The sequence below is a fragment of the Callospermophilus lateralis genome, chromosome 13 (genome assembly GCF_048772815.1).
Source record: "Callospermophilus lateralis isolate mCalLat2 chromosome 13, mCalLat2.hap1, whole genome shotgun sequence".
NCBI lineage: Eukaryota > Metazoa > Chordata > Mammalia > Rodentia > Sciuridae > Callospermophilus > Callospermophilus lateralis.
Genome location: NC_135317.1, coordinates 79,027,821 through 79,045,830, shown reverse-complemented (window position 1 = coordinate 79,045,830; position 18,010 = coordinate 79,027,821). Strand labels below are relative to the sequence as shown.

General features: G+C 38.3%; 1 protein-coding gene across 1 annotated transcript in view; it reads right to left on the bottom strand.

The window, feature by feature from the left end:
• Positions 1–16,483, bottom strand: part of Klhl12 (kelch like family member 12) — a 31,146-nt gene extending 14,663 nt beyond the window's left edge. The window contains exons 1-5 of the mRNA XM_076873116.1: positions 16,323–16,483; positions 14,644–14,883; positions 10,976–11,129; positions 9,341–9,558; positions 2,127–2,276 (exon numbers count right to left, since the gene is read on the bottom strand). Of these exons, the coding sequence (XP_076729231.1) occupies positions 2,127–2,276; positions 9,341–9,558; positions 10,976–11,129; positions 14,644–14,838 (717 nt within the window). The 5' untranslated portion in view covers positions 14,839–14,883; positions 16,323–16,483. The remainder of the gene's footprint in view (positions 1–2,126; positions 2,277–9,340; positions 9,559–10,975; positions 11,130–14,643; positions 14,884–16,322) is intronic.
• Positions 16,484–18,010: the final 1,527 nt, after the last annotated feature.

Below are 18,010 nucleotides of genomic sequence, written 5' to 3'. Positions count from 1 at the left end.
TAAAGTTTCTCTTAAGACAGCAAGTCTCTCCATGATTCTCTTTCCTTTCATGTTCTCATAACCACTCCTCTACTTTGGCCTTTCAGGATTAAAGGTTGTTAACATCTTGGCCGTACAAAAGCCTTGTTATTTCATTTTCTTTTGTTGTTTCTCTACACCTTTGTAAACAGCTCCTGTATAAACCTTCCTTAAACTGTACTATTTTGAGCACACCATCTGTTTCCTATGGGGACCCTGATTGATACAAGCTCTAATTACATAGCACATCTATTAACCTGGTCCAAGAAGGTTTTAATATGAATTGGAAAGGGAAACAAATAATAATAGCAAAGACACAGTTCTTTTCTTTTAGGGAATATCATGCTCCAAACATTCTTTATTTTATATATTAGTTTTTATGCGGTGCTGAGGATCAAACCCAGTGCTTCACATGTGCTAGGCAAGCGCTCTACCATTGAGATACAACCTGCAAAGAAACAGTTCTAAAAGCGTTTATTTACTTAACACCTCTAAGGTGGATAACATTATTCTGCTTGTTTTGTTTTGTTTTTGTGGTTCCGGGGATTGAATCCAGGGCTTTGCGCATATGAGGTGAGCACTCTACCAACTGAGCTATATTCCCAGTCCCCCGTTATTCTGTTTTACAGACAAGAAAGCTCAGGTACAAATATACTAAGTAATCTGTCTAAAGCTCATATAGTAAGTGCTGGATTTGGGATTTTAGCCCTGATTCTGGCTCCAGAGTCAATGCACTATCTATAATAGATAGGTGAAGAACTGGACACAAGGGACCAGGTACAGTGGTGCACACCTGTAATCCCAGCTACTGAGGAGGCTGAGGCAGGAGGATTGCAAATTTGAGGCCAGACTGGGCAATTTAGCAAGACCCTGTTTCAAAAAATACAAGGGCTGCTGGGTATGGTGGCAGATACCTGTAATCCCAGTGGCTTGAGAGGCTGAGATAGGAGAATCACAAGTTTAGGTCAGCCTCAGCAACTCAATCAGGCCCTAACCAACTTAGAGAGAGCCTGTCTCAAAATAAAAAATAAAAAAGGGCTTGGGATGTGGCTTAGTGGTTAAGCATCCCTGGGTTCAATACCTAGCACCAAAATAAATAAATAAATAAATAAATAAATAGATAGGCTGGGCATGTAGCTCAGTGGTAGGATACCCTGGGAGGAAAAAAAGAACAATAACAACAAAAAAGATTTGGATGCAAAGCGTATGTGCATGGTTTGTAAGAAAGAAAATGTTTTTGTATTTAACTTCCACACTGACTCAGGGCTGAGTCCACAGAAGGAACTCATTTGCTAACCTGGACCTATATGTTATAAATCAGTGTTCTCCCATGGTATGGTTAAGGTAATAGGTGGTATGTATTATAAACCTTTTAAAAACATACTACAAAAATCTTAAGTTGAGGAAACACTTCTGTAAGTAAACTCAACATTTAAACACAGTTGATAGTAAAATGCATCAGTTGGGCACAGTGGTACACACCTGTAATCCCAGTGACTTGGGAGGCTGAGGCAGGAGGATCAAAAGTTCAAAGCCAGCCTCAGCAACTTAGTGAGGACTTAAGCAACATAGTGAAATCCTGGCTCAAATTAAAAAATTAAAAAAGGGCCAGGGATGTAGCTCAGTGGTAAAGCATCACTGGATTCAACCCCCAGTTCCAAAAAGAGAAGAAGAAGAAAAAGAATAAAATAAAATATATCAAACTACATTCACGCTGGCTTCACTAGAGGGCAAAAATAAAGAGGCTTGCTAAGTAAAGCATATCTGCTCTTCTTTTCAGGGCAATCTATAACAATTTGTGTGCCACAGGGAAGGGAATAAAGTATATCATCTGATGTTGTTTAAGTAAAACCCTTAGAGGTATGTAAACAAACACACACACACAAAATTAAATTAAACCACAGATTTTGACTAGTGTTAGGAGTCTGACTTCTACTTTTCTTAGAAATGTGCCTGATGAGTATCCAGCACTATCCTCTCTGGCATTCCTGGAGAGGCAAACCAAGAGATTCCAAACACACTAAAATGACCAGTTTTAAGGACACAGTAAATATTAAGCTATAGGAGCTAGTCAAGGGTTTGGATTCAGAGAGTCTTGAATGACTTACCTCAGCATCTATTACATCTGTAATGTACCTGGGCGTCAGTAGGGGCATCCGCACATATTGTAGCAGGTCAGGCAAAGATTCTTCTCGCTCTTTCTTGGCATGCTTCACCCAATTGATGACAGCCTCAAAGACCGGCTCTTCAGAATCTACCTGTAAATGTATAATTACACATCATGAATTTTTTGCTTTTATGATTAGCTCACAACCTCAAAAAGTGTAACGATGTTTACTTGGTCCTTTCTGCTCTCTGTTGCTCAACACCATTACTTCCCATCTTCCAGAAATAGGTAATAAACACTCTTTTGGAAACAATTTCTTTGGAAACAATCTTTTTAGACAAAGATTTTATACTGTCAACTTTGATTAAACAACAACAACAGAGATTAAGATAGTACCCAATTAATAATAGGTCACTTGTTGCCCATTGCGTCAGAATTTTTCCCATTTCTGAATTTTTGCCTGGTTATTTCTGCAACCTTAGGGAAAGTGGGTAGGAGAATCTGTTGTCCAAATCAAAACTGGCTCTTGAAGTAATTTTTATTCATAATTCTGGTCTAAATATTCTGGGCTTATCCTCCAAATCATCACACAAGCTCTGAAGCAGAAGCTTCTATTGTCATCTGGAATGCTACAGTTTTCAAAGCACTGTCACTTAGTATTTAATCAACTATTAAGTATTAGGCACTGTGCTATTTGAGATGTTATATATATAATTAATCATTTGGGGAACTTAGGTCTAGGCTTGTATATAACAAACTGGATAAGATAAGACCTCCTAAAAAGCCTTATGTTATACCACCAGGTCACTAAGTATAACAACACCTAGGACTTCCCAAAGACAGAAACCAAAGAATAGGTCCCTGTGTCCTTACCACCAGGCACTAGGGTATGTTCTGAAAGATACCTTTTAGAGTATCACTGGGACTATATTTAAAAAACAAACAAACAAACAAAAAAAAAAAAAAAAAAACAACTACCCTGTGAGCTTTTTTTTCAAGAACTATGGTATTCTGGAAGTGCAGAAAGTATTTCAGAAAGTTCATTCATTTGATGGATTTATTGAAACCCAACTAAGTGCCAGGCATTGTCCTGAAACTGACTATGTAGCAGTAAATAAATCAGATATGATACTTCCTCTTAAGAGGAGAGGCAACTGTTAAATGGAAAACTGAACAATCTGTTAATACGTACTCTACAGGAAAGTACTAGTGATGAGAGAGAATAGCATGTGATTTCTTAATTTACATTGATGGGTCAAGGAAGGCCTCTCTGGAGAAGCAATACATTTCAATCTGATGGATGAATAGCACATAGCCAGGGAGAAGGAGAGTACTTTAAGGAAGATAGAAGAGCATATTCAAAAGTACTCGTTCAGCTGCACTGTCCAATATGGTAGCTACTAACCACTCATGGGTATTACATTTAAATTAACTAAAATTAAATCAAAACTTTAGCTTCTAGTTGCACTGATCACATTTCAAATACCTAACAACAATGTGTGGCTAGTGGCTATTAAACAAGACAGAACAGATCATTTCCACTTTTACAGAATATGCTGTTGAACAGCACTCTCCTAGAGAAAAAAAGAACTGGCAGCTTGAGGAAATGATAGAAGGCTAGTATAGTAGAATGAATGAGGAAATGGAAAAATGATAACAATAATCCCAGCAGCTCAGGAGGCTGAGATAGGAGGATTTCGAGTTCAAAGCCAGCCTCAGCAATGTGAAGCATTAACTCAGTGAGACCCTGTCTCTAAATAAAATACAAAAAAATAGGGCTGGGGATATGGCTCAGTGCTGGAGTGCCCCTGAGTTCAATCTCCAGTACCAAAAAAAAGATAACAGATGATGATGGAGAGGTAAGTAAGGGCAAGATCCCAGAAGGACATAAGACGACTGGATTTTACTTTAAGAGAAACTGGAAATTATTAAAAGGTTTCAAGCAATCTAGAAATATGAGAATTTTGGTGTTTTATACAGATTACCTGGGGCCGGGCATAGTGGTGCACCACTCCTAACAACTAAGGGGGCTGAGGCAGGAGCATAGCAAGTTCAAAGCCAGCCTCAACAACTTAATGAGGTCCTAAGCAACTCAGTGAGACCGTCTCTAAATAAAATACAAAAAAGGGCTGGGGGGGTTGGGGTTGTAGCTCACGGGTAGAGCGCTTTTCTAGTATGTGTGAGGCACTGGGTTTAATTCTCAGCACCACATATAAATAAATAACATAAGGTCCATTGACAACTAAAAAAATATTAAAAAGGGAGGGGACTGGGGATATGGCTCAGTGGTTAAGTGTCCCGGGATTTAATCCCTGGAATCAAAATCAAAAACAAAACAAACAAACAAAAACCTGGCTTCCAAAAGTAGAATTTAGAATGGCCAAGAGCTGGAAGATCAATTAGATGTCATTCTGGTATAATATGCAAAAGATGAAGGCATTTAGATTACAGTTGTGGCAGTGTGATAAAGAACAGATGTCCTCCGGGGGCACTGGTACATGTCTTTAATCCCAGGTACTGGGGAGGCTGAAGTAGAAGGATCCACAAGTTCAAAGCCAGCCTCAGCAACTTAATGAGACTCTGTCTCAAAATAAAAAATAAAAAGGGGGTAGGGATATATTTAAGTGCCTAAGTGCCCTTACATTCAATCTCCATTACCCCCACCCCTCAACACACACACACACACACACACACACACACATGCAAATGGATGTACTAGAAAAGTATCTGGGAGGTCAAAATATTCCAGGATATTGATGGAGCAAATTCAGGGGAGGGTGCAGAGGGTGTCCATGATTTGGTAAGTTTTTGTTGCTGTTAAAGGAATGATAGTTTAAAGCAGATGCATGCTAGATTCTTGAAACATTCTAGATTTAAATTACTATCTATCTATTTTATTTATTTATTTATGGTACTGGGGATGGAACATAGAGCCTCACACATGTTGGCAAGCACTCTATCACCGACCTACATTCCCAGTGCCTTTCATTTTATTTGAGGGTCTTCCTAAATTGCGGAGGTTGGCCATGTACTTGCTATCCTCCTGCCTCAGCCTTCTGAGTAGTTGGGATTACAGGTGTGCACCACAATGCCCAGCTTCTAGGTTTAAATTAGATACAACAATGTAAAGATGAGTTTTTCAATCATGGGAAGAACTTCTTACTTTTACTGAAGCCAAATAAATTAGAATTGCAGAGAAACAGCTAAATTTGGGGGGAGAAAAACTTCAATGTTAATGCTTCACTATAGAAAAAAATAGTTTCTCTTTAATGAATTTTCACGAAGATTTCTCTACGTATCAGCCACTGGCTTTCTCATTTAATGCTCAGAACAATTCTATGTACTAATACTAATATTATTTTCATTTTATAGGAGAGGAAATGTAAAGTTAACAGATAACACGTTACACAGGCAAGACTGTACCCAATTCTGACTGTAAAATCCATGTTATTTTAACCAACATGATATACTTCTTCCCACTGTTTTATATACTACTGTTTTATTTAATAAGAGGAAGTGTTAGTTAGCAACTGGGAATCAAGACATCTGGTTCCTATTTCTGGCTGGTATATAAACAGAAAAATATGCCATTTGTTGTAATTACAGATAAAAAGCAAAGGCCAGTCTGAATATATACTTATGGAAAACTAAAAAAAAAAAAAAACAAAAACAAAAACAAAAAAAACCCTCTCAAACTGTTTTTCATGTAAACTTCTAACTTCTGAATAAGGCTTTGTTACATTTTACTTTGTTCCTAAGTATTCACAGTTCCAAAATAAAATAAATTACATCTGAATTGCTTTCTCATTTGGAAAATTACGAACAAACTGACCATGTGACAAAGCTCCCAGCTTTTGTGGTTAACAGAAGAGACTCTGGAGCCAGACTGATTGCATTTGAATCCTGGCTCTACCACTTACTAGGTGTGGTATAATGGTTAATTTCCAAGCCTCAGTTTCTTCTTTCAAAAATGGAGGTATAGGGGCTGGGGTTGTAGCTCAGCGGTGGAGTGCTTGCCTCGCATGTGCGGGACCCTGGGTTCCATCCTCAGCACCACATAAAAATAAATGAGTGAAATAAAGGTATTGTGTCCAACTACAACTAAAAAATAAATATTTTTTTAAAAAATGGAGATGTAAGAATTAAATAAGATAAAAATACCAAGAGCAGACTTCTTAGAATGGAAGCTCCAAGAAACAGATTTTTGTCTGTTTTGTTCACAGCTGGATCCCAGCACCTAGAAGTGTTCTGGGCACATAGTAAGTGCCCAAATAAATATCTGGTAAATAAACCAATAGTAAATGCTGAATAAGTACCGGCTATTTTATTATCACATACAGTGAACTTTATGTCTATAGTGCTTATTTCATTCACTGTATTTTCTATTTTATGGATAAATCAAGAAAAATCAAGCAAATTGCCAATTTTCAAGCAAATCTAACAAACTGTCAGTTTCCAAGATTGAAGAATACAATTTTTGGCTATGCTTGGCCTGTCAGCACAAGGATTTACATGTCCTACACCATGAGAATGAGAACTAAGATTTTAATATATATATATTTGTTACAGATGGACACAATACTTTTATTTATTTATTTTTATGTGGTGCTGAGGATTGAACCCAGCACCTCACATGTGCTAGGCAAGCGCTCTGCCAGTGAGCCACAACCCCATCCCCCTTTAGCATATTCTTGACTCAGCAGTTTTTGTAACAGCAGTGTCTTTGAGCTGAAACAGCATGTGAAGTTGCAAGATAATTCCTCTTTTGTTAGAAACAATTTCACCAATGTGTCCTAATAAATTTTCCCTCAGAAAAGTCACTAACCTGTAACAAAAAAGTTGGCTAAAATTAAAAAAAAAAAAAAAAAAAAAATATATATATATATATATATATATATATATATATAAAATATAATAATATATATATATATAATCTGTAGTTTTGTTACATAAAAATCTTAGTTCTGACAAAATAATTCAGGAAGTAATCATTTGGTTTACAAAAATATATCAGAGGCCCAGTGTGGAGCATGCCTGTAATCCTAGTGATTTGGGAGGCTGGGATAAAAGGATCGTGAGTTCAAAGCCAGCCTCAGCAAAAGCAAGGTGCTAAGGAACTCAGTGAGACCCTGTCTCTAAAAATTACAGAATTTCTTTTTTCTTTCTGTTTAATTTTTTTTTTTTTTAGTTGTAGATGGACACAATATCTTTATTTGTTTATTTTTATGTGGTGCTGAAAATTGAACCCAGTGCCTTACATGTTTCGCAAGTGCTCTACCACCGAGCTACAACCCCAGTCCGAGAATTTCTTTAAGCAGCAAATTCCTCCTGCGGCACTTAAGACTATTAATCAAATTTTTAATTCTTTATAAAATTTAAATTTCGGCTTAAACAGAGGTACACCTGTTGAGGTGCCACTGGCTTCCATGAGGAAACCCCTTAATGAAAATTCCATTTTCTTATTACCAGAGGAGAATGAGAAGAAAAGTAAGGAGAATCTTACTAGTTTGCCTAGAAAATCAAATTTCTCCTAACTGGGGGAAACAAAATCCAACAGTCTATCCTACCACTCGGCTCTGATAGGTATTTTTCTAGAAGTAGCTATCTACAGAATTAGGCTATTAAAACTACAGGTTTCAAAGGCATTGGATTTTTCACTCCAATTCTAAGCTTAACTATAGACCTATCTGCATAAAAACTTTGCTAAACTTCTGGTATTTTGATTTAGAATTGGGGTTGACTAAGATTCTTCTTGCTGGGTTCAGTCACTGAGTGGGTACCTGGCACAGGTAGTTTTTCCTCTGCTAGATGAAGCATTACTCTTTTAACATCCAGTTCACAGGACCCTTCCCTTCCATGCCTGTGCAACTCTGTAAAGCAGTTATGTCTGGCTCTTGCTTATGCAGGCCCTCATTACCAAACTTTTTGTGTGTGTGTGTGTGTGGTAATGGGGATTGAACACTGAGGTGCTTAATCACTGAGCCATATCCCCAGCACCCCTGGCCTTTCAAATTTTTTTTTTGAGAGAGGGTCTTGCTAAATTGCTTAGGGCCTCATTAAGTTGCTAAGGCTGGCCTCAAACTTATGATCTCCTTACCTCAGCCTCTCTAGTAACTTGGATTACAGGTGTGCACCACCATGCTCAGCCCAAAGTTTTTTGTTTCTTCCTTTTTGATCCACTCCTGGCCAAAAGTTTACTCTTCTTTTCGTTTTTGGTACTGGGGATTGAACTCAGGGGCATTTAACCACTGAGCCACATCCCCAGCCCTTTTGGTATTTTCTTTAGAGGCAGGGTCTCACTGAGTTGCTCAGGGCCTCACTAAGTTGTTGAGGCTGGCTTTGAACTTGTGATCCTGCTGCCTCAGTCTCCAGAGCTGCTGGGATTTCAGGCATATGCCACCCAGTGTGATTTTCTTACTTTGTATATGCTCATTATTTTCATTCTATTCTATTCTTTTTTTGTCTATATGTCTGTGTCTAGTTCTACCCTGTGAATTGTATTTTACCAGTTTTGGATTCATAGCACCTGTTTTAGTGATTGCCACACAGTAGATACTCTCATTAAATCTCTGTAAAATGAGTAAATGGTTAATAGTATTCTTTGGACCTTTATCTTGCTTCCAATCTCTGCTTATTTGGCTCTATTTAATAGTGGTTCTTAACCACTAGGATCATATATTTAAGGAAGAATATGGTAAACTCCTTCTCCATAAACAGGCAAATAAATTGAAGTCTTTGGAGCCAATATTTTTGAAGCCAGCTTAAATATGAAGCTCTGATACAGAAGCATAGTAACTCCTTTGCAAGTTTGTAATGGCCCTGTTTTATTTTATTAGAGCATTATATTTATACATATTACTTGAGTTCCTTCTGACATAATTATACATAAAAGGAATCTGATTTCCAATCCCCATTCCCCTTCCCTCTTTTCCCTCCCCCTTTTCTCTTTACTGATCTTTTCACTCCTATATTTATTTTTTATTGGTTTTCTTGATTGACTTTCAAATACAAAAAAGGAGATATTCCCTCTAGAGTGTGTATAAATAAATAAAACATGATGTTGTTAGATTCATTCCATCTTTTTTTCCTTCCTCCCTCCCTTCTCATCCCTTCCACTCCCCTGCTCTTCCCTGAATCTTCATGAGATGCAATCCCCTCCCCCATTGTGATATGGCCCAGTTTTGAAGAAACCATAACACCAAGCCAAATCTTTACCTGAATTTCATCACACTTGATTAGCTTTTCCACCTCTCCTTGACTCAGAAGGATGAACTCTTCATGCTGTACCACTTCAGGAAAATGCTTCTGGCTAAAAACCTCAGCTGCTTGCATCAGGTCAACACAATTGTGAGTTTCAGCAAAGTCCCTGATACCCAGGCAATTAGAAGGGTCCAGTTGACTTTCTAAGAATTCACAGCAGGCCTGCTTCACCCCTAGAATAAACATAGGTAGTGAATATACTTCCAAGACATTTGGGTCAGGTGTGAATTGGTCTTATATTCTTGGATGTCAACCATCATCTTTGTATGTTATCAGAGGAATACCAGCTCAACACCTAAGAAGCAGATTAGAAAATTTATTTTATTTTTTTAGTTTCAGGGATTGAACCCAGGGGTGCTTAACCACAAAGCCATATCCCCAGCTCTTTTCAATTTTTTTTAAATTTTGAGACAAGGTCTCACTAAATTACTGAGGCTGGCCTCAAACTTACAATCCTCCTGCCTCAGCCTTCCAAGTCACTGGGATTACAGGTGTGTGCTACCACGCCTGGCTAGAAATTCTATGTTTAAGGAATTAAAATCTTATTTCTGTCTTACGTGCTATGTCACTTTCATAAGAATTTTATATCTGCCTCTGCTTCATCTTTAAAATGAGTATAGCAAGATGAACTGCTTCCAGGGACACAGCACAATTAAGCAAAACTATAAAACTTGGGAATCAATCTATAAAATTAATTAATAATTCAGCAAATGTAACTATTTTATACTCTACATCAAACCTTATTAAAAGGCTCCAGTGAAGGAAAAAACAGAAAATACCACAAACAATTTCATACTTCTCTAATCAGAAAGATCAAAGTAGGGGTTGTAGCTCAGTAGTGGAGTGCCTGCTTAAAATTCTACTATGCACAAGGCCCTGGGTTCTATCTTGGTACCACATTAAAAAAAAAAAAGTTCAGAGTGTAACCTTAATTTTATAACTCTGGACTAATGCAAAAACTTCTAACTATCTTATCCTGGGATAAAAAATGGAAAATATTTCAATTATATGTATATAAAAAGCAAAGAATGAAAACTGCCTGGAAACTGGAAGGGAGATTATGTCTACTTGTGTGACTTTTACACTGTCATTTTCTTATATCAGTTTAAATTTTAATAGATATTTTACATGGATCAAAAATTTAAAGATACAAAAAAGTTTACCATGAAAAGTGCCCGTAGGCTCCATATCAATCTGTGCATGTGATGGCCAAGCAGTTAAATATATCTATACAGGCAATGAATACCATCAGGTTCCATTCCTCCTTGGCTTAGAAGAACGAACTCTTACAGGGGTATCGTATACACGTATGTGTCAGAAAATATATATATTATTCATTCTTCCACTGTTTAAAAAAAACAGAAGAGGTGTAAACACTCTCTTTCATAGCTGGATACTCATATTTGGAGAGGTTTTTTCATAATGTTATTGACATCTGATCTTTCATTGCTCAAAGATTCAAAAACCATGGATGGTAAACTTATGTTCCCATAGTTGGTTTTCCATGAGTTTTATGATTAAGTTTATACCTATTTTAAATATTTCCAGGGCTATTCTGGTATGAACAAAACCAACTTTCAATGTCTGTACCTTTCAGCTGAAGCAAACAGGCTGCAGGGAGCAGTTCTTGTACATTCTCTACTGTCACGTGGACTGTTTCTGTGTACACAAAGTCCAACAGAATTTCCATGGTAGAAGCAGTTAAACCTTGGATATCAACATATGGTTTCCCCTTCTCTGAAAGCTGAAAATTCACAAGATAAGAAAGACTACTTTCTATCTAAGAATATTTTCTAAGAATACTTCTACAACATAAAGGTAAAATCTCAAATCCCCACAGATAAAAAGGATGTTAATAATATCAATCATATAAACATCTTTTTTAAAATAATGATCTATTTATTGGATTTGTATAAAGGAAATAGGGCATAAATTTGGAGCTTTTCAAATGGAGAAGGCAGTTATCTGTAACCCTAGGAGTATAGAGAGGTAGAATACCAATTTTACGAGTGAATAATTTAAAATCCCAATTCCATATTAAGACAAAAACAGATATTTTAAAGAATAGAACAAATGCAGTATGAATATACCACTATGTCCGTGAGCTTTTTTTTTTTTTTTTGGTAATGGGAATTGAACTCAGAGGCACTCAACCACTGGGCCACATCCCCAGCCCTTTTTAATATTTTATTTAGAGACAGGGTCTTGCTGAGTTGCTTAGCACATTGCTTTTGCTGAGGCTGGCTTTAAACTCATGATCCTCCTGCCTCAGCCTCCTGAGCTACTGGGATTACAGGCATGTACCACTGTACCCAGCCATGTGCTTTTAACATACAAAATTTGAAGCTTCTAGAGGATCCTGTGGGCTACAAGTCCACATTTTCCAAATTTACCAAATTCTGTCATCTACCTTTAGACTAAAGTTGGTAACATGCAGATTACCGCAAGGGGTCTTCCTTTAACATTCTGAATACAACTGAATTGTTTGATACTTTTTCAAAAAATGGGTCTCCGAGATATTAGCTCTGTGGCAGAGTCCTTGCCTAGCATGTGTGAGGTCATAGCTTTGCTCCTTAGCACACACACATACAAAATTCAATTACAAAATATTGGGATGACTCTATTTTAGGATTACTGAGTAACTTGTAATTGGTTGTACATTTGGTCTAGAATAGTTCCTTGAAATAATGAGTACTGATAAGGTCAGATAATCACAGAAAAATGTGGGTTTTTTTGGTATCAGAGATTGAAGTACCAGGGGTACTTAACTACTGAGACATTCCCCAGCCCTTTTATCTCTATTTTGAGAGAGGGTCTCACTAAGTTACCTAGGGCCTCACTAAACTACTAAGGCTGGCTTTGAACTTGTGATCCTCCTGCTTTAGCCCCCTGAGTTGTTGGGAATACAGGCGTGTGCCATCATGCCCAGCAAAAAAATTGTTAGAGTAAAAATCTTCAACTTTACAGGACAATAATCTATTTGAAAGCTGATTACCTCATGAAAACTTTACTAGATCTAAACTTTAGTGATATTACCCACAAAACTCTAGTACACTTACACTATGAACTAAATGGCTTTATTATCTTTGATTTCTTCATCAAACCACAGAGAAATCAAAGCATTCTTTACTAAAGCAAAAACACAAATCAATCCCTGACATTAAAAAACATCACTAATAGCCAGCTGTGGTGGTACATGCCCGTAGTCTCAGTGAGTGAAAGGCTGAGATAGCAGGACTGCAAGTTCTATGCTAGCCTGGGAAACTTAGCAAGACCCTGTCTCAATTTTTTAAAAAGGGCTGGGGATTTGGCTCAATGGTTAAGCATTCCTGGGTTTAATCCCTGATGCCAAAAAAAAAAAAAAAAAAGATATGAGTATGTGTATTCTGTCATTCAATAAATCAACTGTATTTCCAATAGACAATCAATTTAAATATGAAAATTATTATATTTATGTAAGAACTCAGAACATTTCACATTTACATTTTGCGCCACAATCTGTCAGCATGCTTCTTGTTTACGATTATTTCATCTAATTCCCACATCACCTGGTTAATGGTTAAGCATGATGTTGTTGTTACTTAAGAGATAAATGATCTAAGGTTTACAGAAATTATATGGGGGCTGGGGTTGTGGCTCAGTGGTAGAGCTTAGCATGTGTGAGGCACTGGGTTAGATTCTCAGCACTGCATATAAATAAATAAAAAGAGGTCCATCAACAACTAAAAAAATAAAAAAAATAAGTTATATGACCTGAGCTTGGTAACTTAATTAGTAAGGGACAAGGAGACAGGTAAAACCCAGGTCCTCTGGTCTCAGTCCTGTGATCTCTCATTTGCACATTTGAGAAACATGTTATGGCTGGAAGATAACAAGGAACCATCTGGTTCAACCATTCTTTTACACACCCACCCAGTGCAGTTAGATGATTGCTAGGGTTCATACAGAACTGCCAAGAAAACAAACCTAGAATTCCAGGTCTGGGCACTTTCCTTTAAATCAATTACTCTTAAGAGTAAACATAAGCCATGTATCATTTTTGCCTGATAAAAACAGTTTTTAAAAAAAGAATGATTTTACAAAACTCCATACTTATTTCTCAATGTGGTAAAAAATAATGTAGACAAATTTTTTCAAGCTGACAAAAAACAGGATGCACAATATATCATTAGAAGCCCATTTCATGCTCAGCAGCTGCATTCTCCTTACCCAGTTACCTGCCAACTGCTTCTCATGGGCAGATATTGTGGAAAACAGTATAGCACAGGGATATGTAAGGTTATGTTACATAAGATCATTTTAAATTAGTCTAGATTAGCAGGAACGACCTGTCAAGTTTCTGTTTTTCCTACCAACCATGTGACTGAGCACTGGCTCTCAGTAACATAAACTATACCGGTTTTAAAATTAGATTGTAGGCTATAAAATGTGTATTTCAGAGGCTGAGTTAACACTGTAGGTGAAAACTGGGCCTTAGAGTCAGAAAATACAGGCTTAAATTCTGCCTCTACCACTTACAAGTTCAAGACTTTGGGCAACTCATTTAATATACCTTGTTCCTTTATTTGTAAAATGAGATGGCAACATTACCCCCAAGGTGAGATATGCATAACAAACATGGAGCACAGTAGCTGGCCCATAAAAATAGTTATCCTTAACTCGTCAAAGACAACCTATTGCTAATTCCCTTTGTTAATTCTGAGACTTCTGAGTCAGTTTTTTTTCCAAGTCATACTCTTTACAACTGCATAGTCATTCACTAGATTTTATTCCCTTCATTTGAAATCATTCTGGAATCTATACTGGTAGAATGGATACTGATTTTTCATCATATATTGTTAGAAGGCATTGGATTAGGTCTGAATCCTATTCTTCCCCTTTTCTTCCTTCCTATTCCCCTGGTATTCACCTTAAATTCTTGGGAGAAAACTGGAAGGCAAACTTAAAAAACATTAAGTAAAATCCAATGCATTTATATGTTTTACTATACACTAGAGACTTTTCTAAGCACTTTATATGTAATCTTCTAAAATAATCTTTACAGTAATCTCATGTTATTATGTAGTACTATCATTCCCACCCCTAATTTAGAGATGAGGAAAACAACACACATCTTATCCAGAGACTGCTTGTTTTAACTACTCTACCATAAAAATTCACTATCATATCAAACTTTTACTATTTTATTCAGTGAAAAGAGACATCAAGAAGATTATGTATTCTGAGTCTCATTTGTGTGGCAACATCATACCACTTACCTCACTCGTGAACATGGCACAGAAGTAATCACTACAGGCAGCCAGCACAATCCTATGGGCAGGGAAGTCTTTCTGCTCTACTCTTAATGTCACATCACAGAGGGTGTTGCTCTTCCTGAGGGAGTTCATTGAGTTGAGGATGGATTTAGCATGAGTATTTGTCATTATGTCTTTGGGGGCCATAATGCCTCCCATCAAGTAATATGGAGAAAAAACAAAAAGGGTCCTTGGATTCTGCCACTACAAGAGAAAAAAAAAAAAATGAAGAGCATATTTGAATAAATGGGGAAACTGAATACACTCAATTAACTTTATAAATTAAGGAATCAAGAAAAGGCTTCTTCAGACCCAAACATCCACAAGTAGAGAACACTCCTATTCCTGACATCACCACCTTGATCTAGCCACCAACTATTCCAAGTAAAAGTTACCTCTTTTTCCTCTAGTTCCACATCTATGGATTTGACCAACCATGAATCAAAAAACACTGAACAAGTAAAGTTTCATATGCAATGAACATGTACAATTTTTTTTTTCCTTTTCATTATTCCCTAAACAATACAGGTAAAGAATATTTACATAGCATTTGCATTGTATTATAAATAACGTAAAGATGGTTTAAAGAATACAGGAGGATGTGAAGAGGTTATATGCAAATACTATGCCATTTTATATAAGGGACTTCAGCAACCCTGAGTTCCTGGGACCTATATGCCCTGTAAAGATCAAGGGGGTGACTGTGCAAAGTTCACTTGTATGCGTTAATTAAATAAACTAAGAGATTACACATTTGAAAATCAGCATAAGTAGTTTCTTGATTGTGGATGGGCTTTAGTCACACTAGATGTGTGACTTTTTTTTTTTTTTTTTTCCCCTTCAGGGATATTTCTGAGGAATGAAATGGGGTTAGTTGTTATTGAGACAGTTTTATTTGAAATACAAAACTTTCTAAAATGAGGAAGAAAAGTCAAACTGGTCTTAAAAAGTCCACAACTCAGTCCTAATTTTTGAATGCCAAAACCAGATCCTAAATTCTCATCAACTTGTTTATGGCTGCATTTCTCTATACGCACTCCAGATACTCCCTCCGACGACTCAGCAAGATTCCTTTTACAAAAAAGCATACGTTTTCCTTAAATCAACTTGGTTTTAACTCTAAGGATGCAAGAAAGGTCTGATCAAATGTCTGCAGTCTCTAAAGGTGCTCTGGGGCGTTACCGCAGGGCCCAGCCTGTGACTAGACTTAACGGTTTGTCAAAACTGATGGTAACCTTAGTGCAGAGTAGTCTTTCCTCTGGGCATTCCTGCCTGGCCGAGCAGTCTCAGCACAGCCTTCGCCCTCACCTTTCGGAAGTGATCTATTCTAGAACTTACGTTAACATCTGAATAAAGGGGTTCCACCACCGGAGATCGGGGCAACGGTTTCCAAATTCTGGAAGGATCAACTGCAGATTAAGAAACCGGGTCTCCTCCCTTGATAACCACCAGACACCGCCAGGTGGAGGAGCGGGAGGGGCGCGGCGCTGGGGAACCGAGGGGAGGCCGCTCGAGCCCCAGCACCCATCCTCTCCCGGCGACCCTCCCATTCCACCTGGGAGGGCGACCAAGGATGGGGGAAGGGCCAGAATCGGGAGTTGAGGGGTAGAAAGGCGGAATGCCACCACGTCCGCGCCACTCACCTCCGCTCCCGGGCCCACCCAGCTGCGCGGGGCCCGTCCCCAGCCCGTGGGGAGGGGGTGGGGCGCGGGGCCAGCAGGCGGCTCAGCGGGAGCCGGAGCGCCGCCGCCGCCGCCCCGACCCGGAGGCTCTGGAGCGGTAGCCGCGGTCGTCCCGGCTCTAGTCTCTGCGGCCGCGCGACGTGATGACGTAATGCTGCACGAGGCCCGCCCCGCCCGCATCATGTGAGGAGGCGGCATCACGTGACTGGCCTGTACCCGGTGCGCGACTTTCCATACATCTGGAGGAGGCCAAAAAGAAAAGGTGGGCCAGGGAGGGGGTCGCGCAGCTTTGCAGCTCCGTGGTTGGCCGACACGGATGATTCCAAGGCTTTCAGAGCTGAGCATCTAATTGCAGGGAGTAGAATTTACCTGCGAGATATTTAGGAGTCCACTCCCACAGAGAAAACCCGCAGAGGCTTCAAATTTCTTCGAGGCCATGGTCCACGAGGGCCTTTTTGGACTGCCCACCGCTGCAGTGAGAGCCTTCTAAGGGCTGCGGTCCACAGGTCTCAGCATTCTCTGCATCATAAGGGGCCCAATCATCACCACTTGGGTTATTTTAATTCTTTCACTACAAGACAGTAAGTGGAAGGGACTTGTGGCCACTAGCAGTTAAACACTGTGAGGGAAAATTGCAAACGATCTTCCTAAAGACGCCCCAGTAGTCCTTATCTCCACTCTGCTCTTCTGACTTTTGCGATGTCATCGATGCTGAAAGTTCAGAAATTTTGATTCTGGTAGATTTCTGTGCACTTCTCTTATGGCTAAGAAGGGAAAGATGTTTCTTGGCCCAGCTTATGTGAATGTCCAAACTAAGTATGTTTGCTACACGGTTTTCCTCTGTGTGGACTTTTGATTCTTAAAGATAATAAAATCGTAGCCAAGTGGACAGCATTCTAATTTTACATAACATTTCCATCTTCCATATTATACCTTCCTGATCTAAAACGCTCCCTGACATTTGCATTTTGTGCGTGAGAGTGCAGGATTGGTATAAATTCTGTTGAGGATATTCTGGAATTTTGAATGTAAATATACCTTGGTTTTTAAATAAATGTATCCTTCATACATGTGCATATGAAAAATTATGTATGTGCAGTGCTGTACACTGCAGCAGTTTGTAGATTGAATTGAAAACGAGGGGACTGATTCAATTAAGTGTGGTACATTTATGCAATTTAATAATAACCTATGAACAGTGTATCTATTATTTGTATTAAAAAGGCAGGAAAATAAAATATTTGTATGCTTGAATATATATAAAATGTAATTGTGATAACGTTGGTTTCTTTGTGAAGAGGAACTGGTTGGCTTGGAGGGGGAGTCAGAGGGGGACGAGGTTTTTCAAATCTTTTGTTTCTGGACATGTGACTTAAAAATATGTACACTTTAAAAGAAAAATAATTCCCTGTTTTCTGGATGCAAAAATAACCTTAATGACCTTGCCCTAGTTTCTTACTGCTAGATTAAGGACATTTCCAAATATGAGAGAGAACTTAAAGAGGGATTTTTTTATTTTGTTTTGTGTATGTGTGTGTGTGTGTGTGTGTGTGTGTATGTGTATATATATTATATATTTTAAATTTTTTATTAGTTGTAGATGGACACACAGTATCTTTATTTTTTACGTGGTGCTGAGGATCGAACCC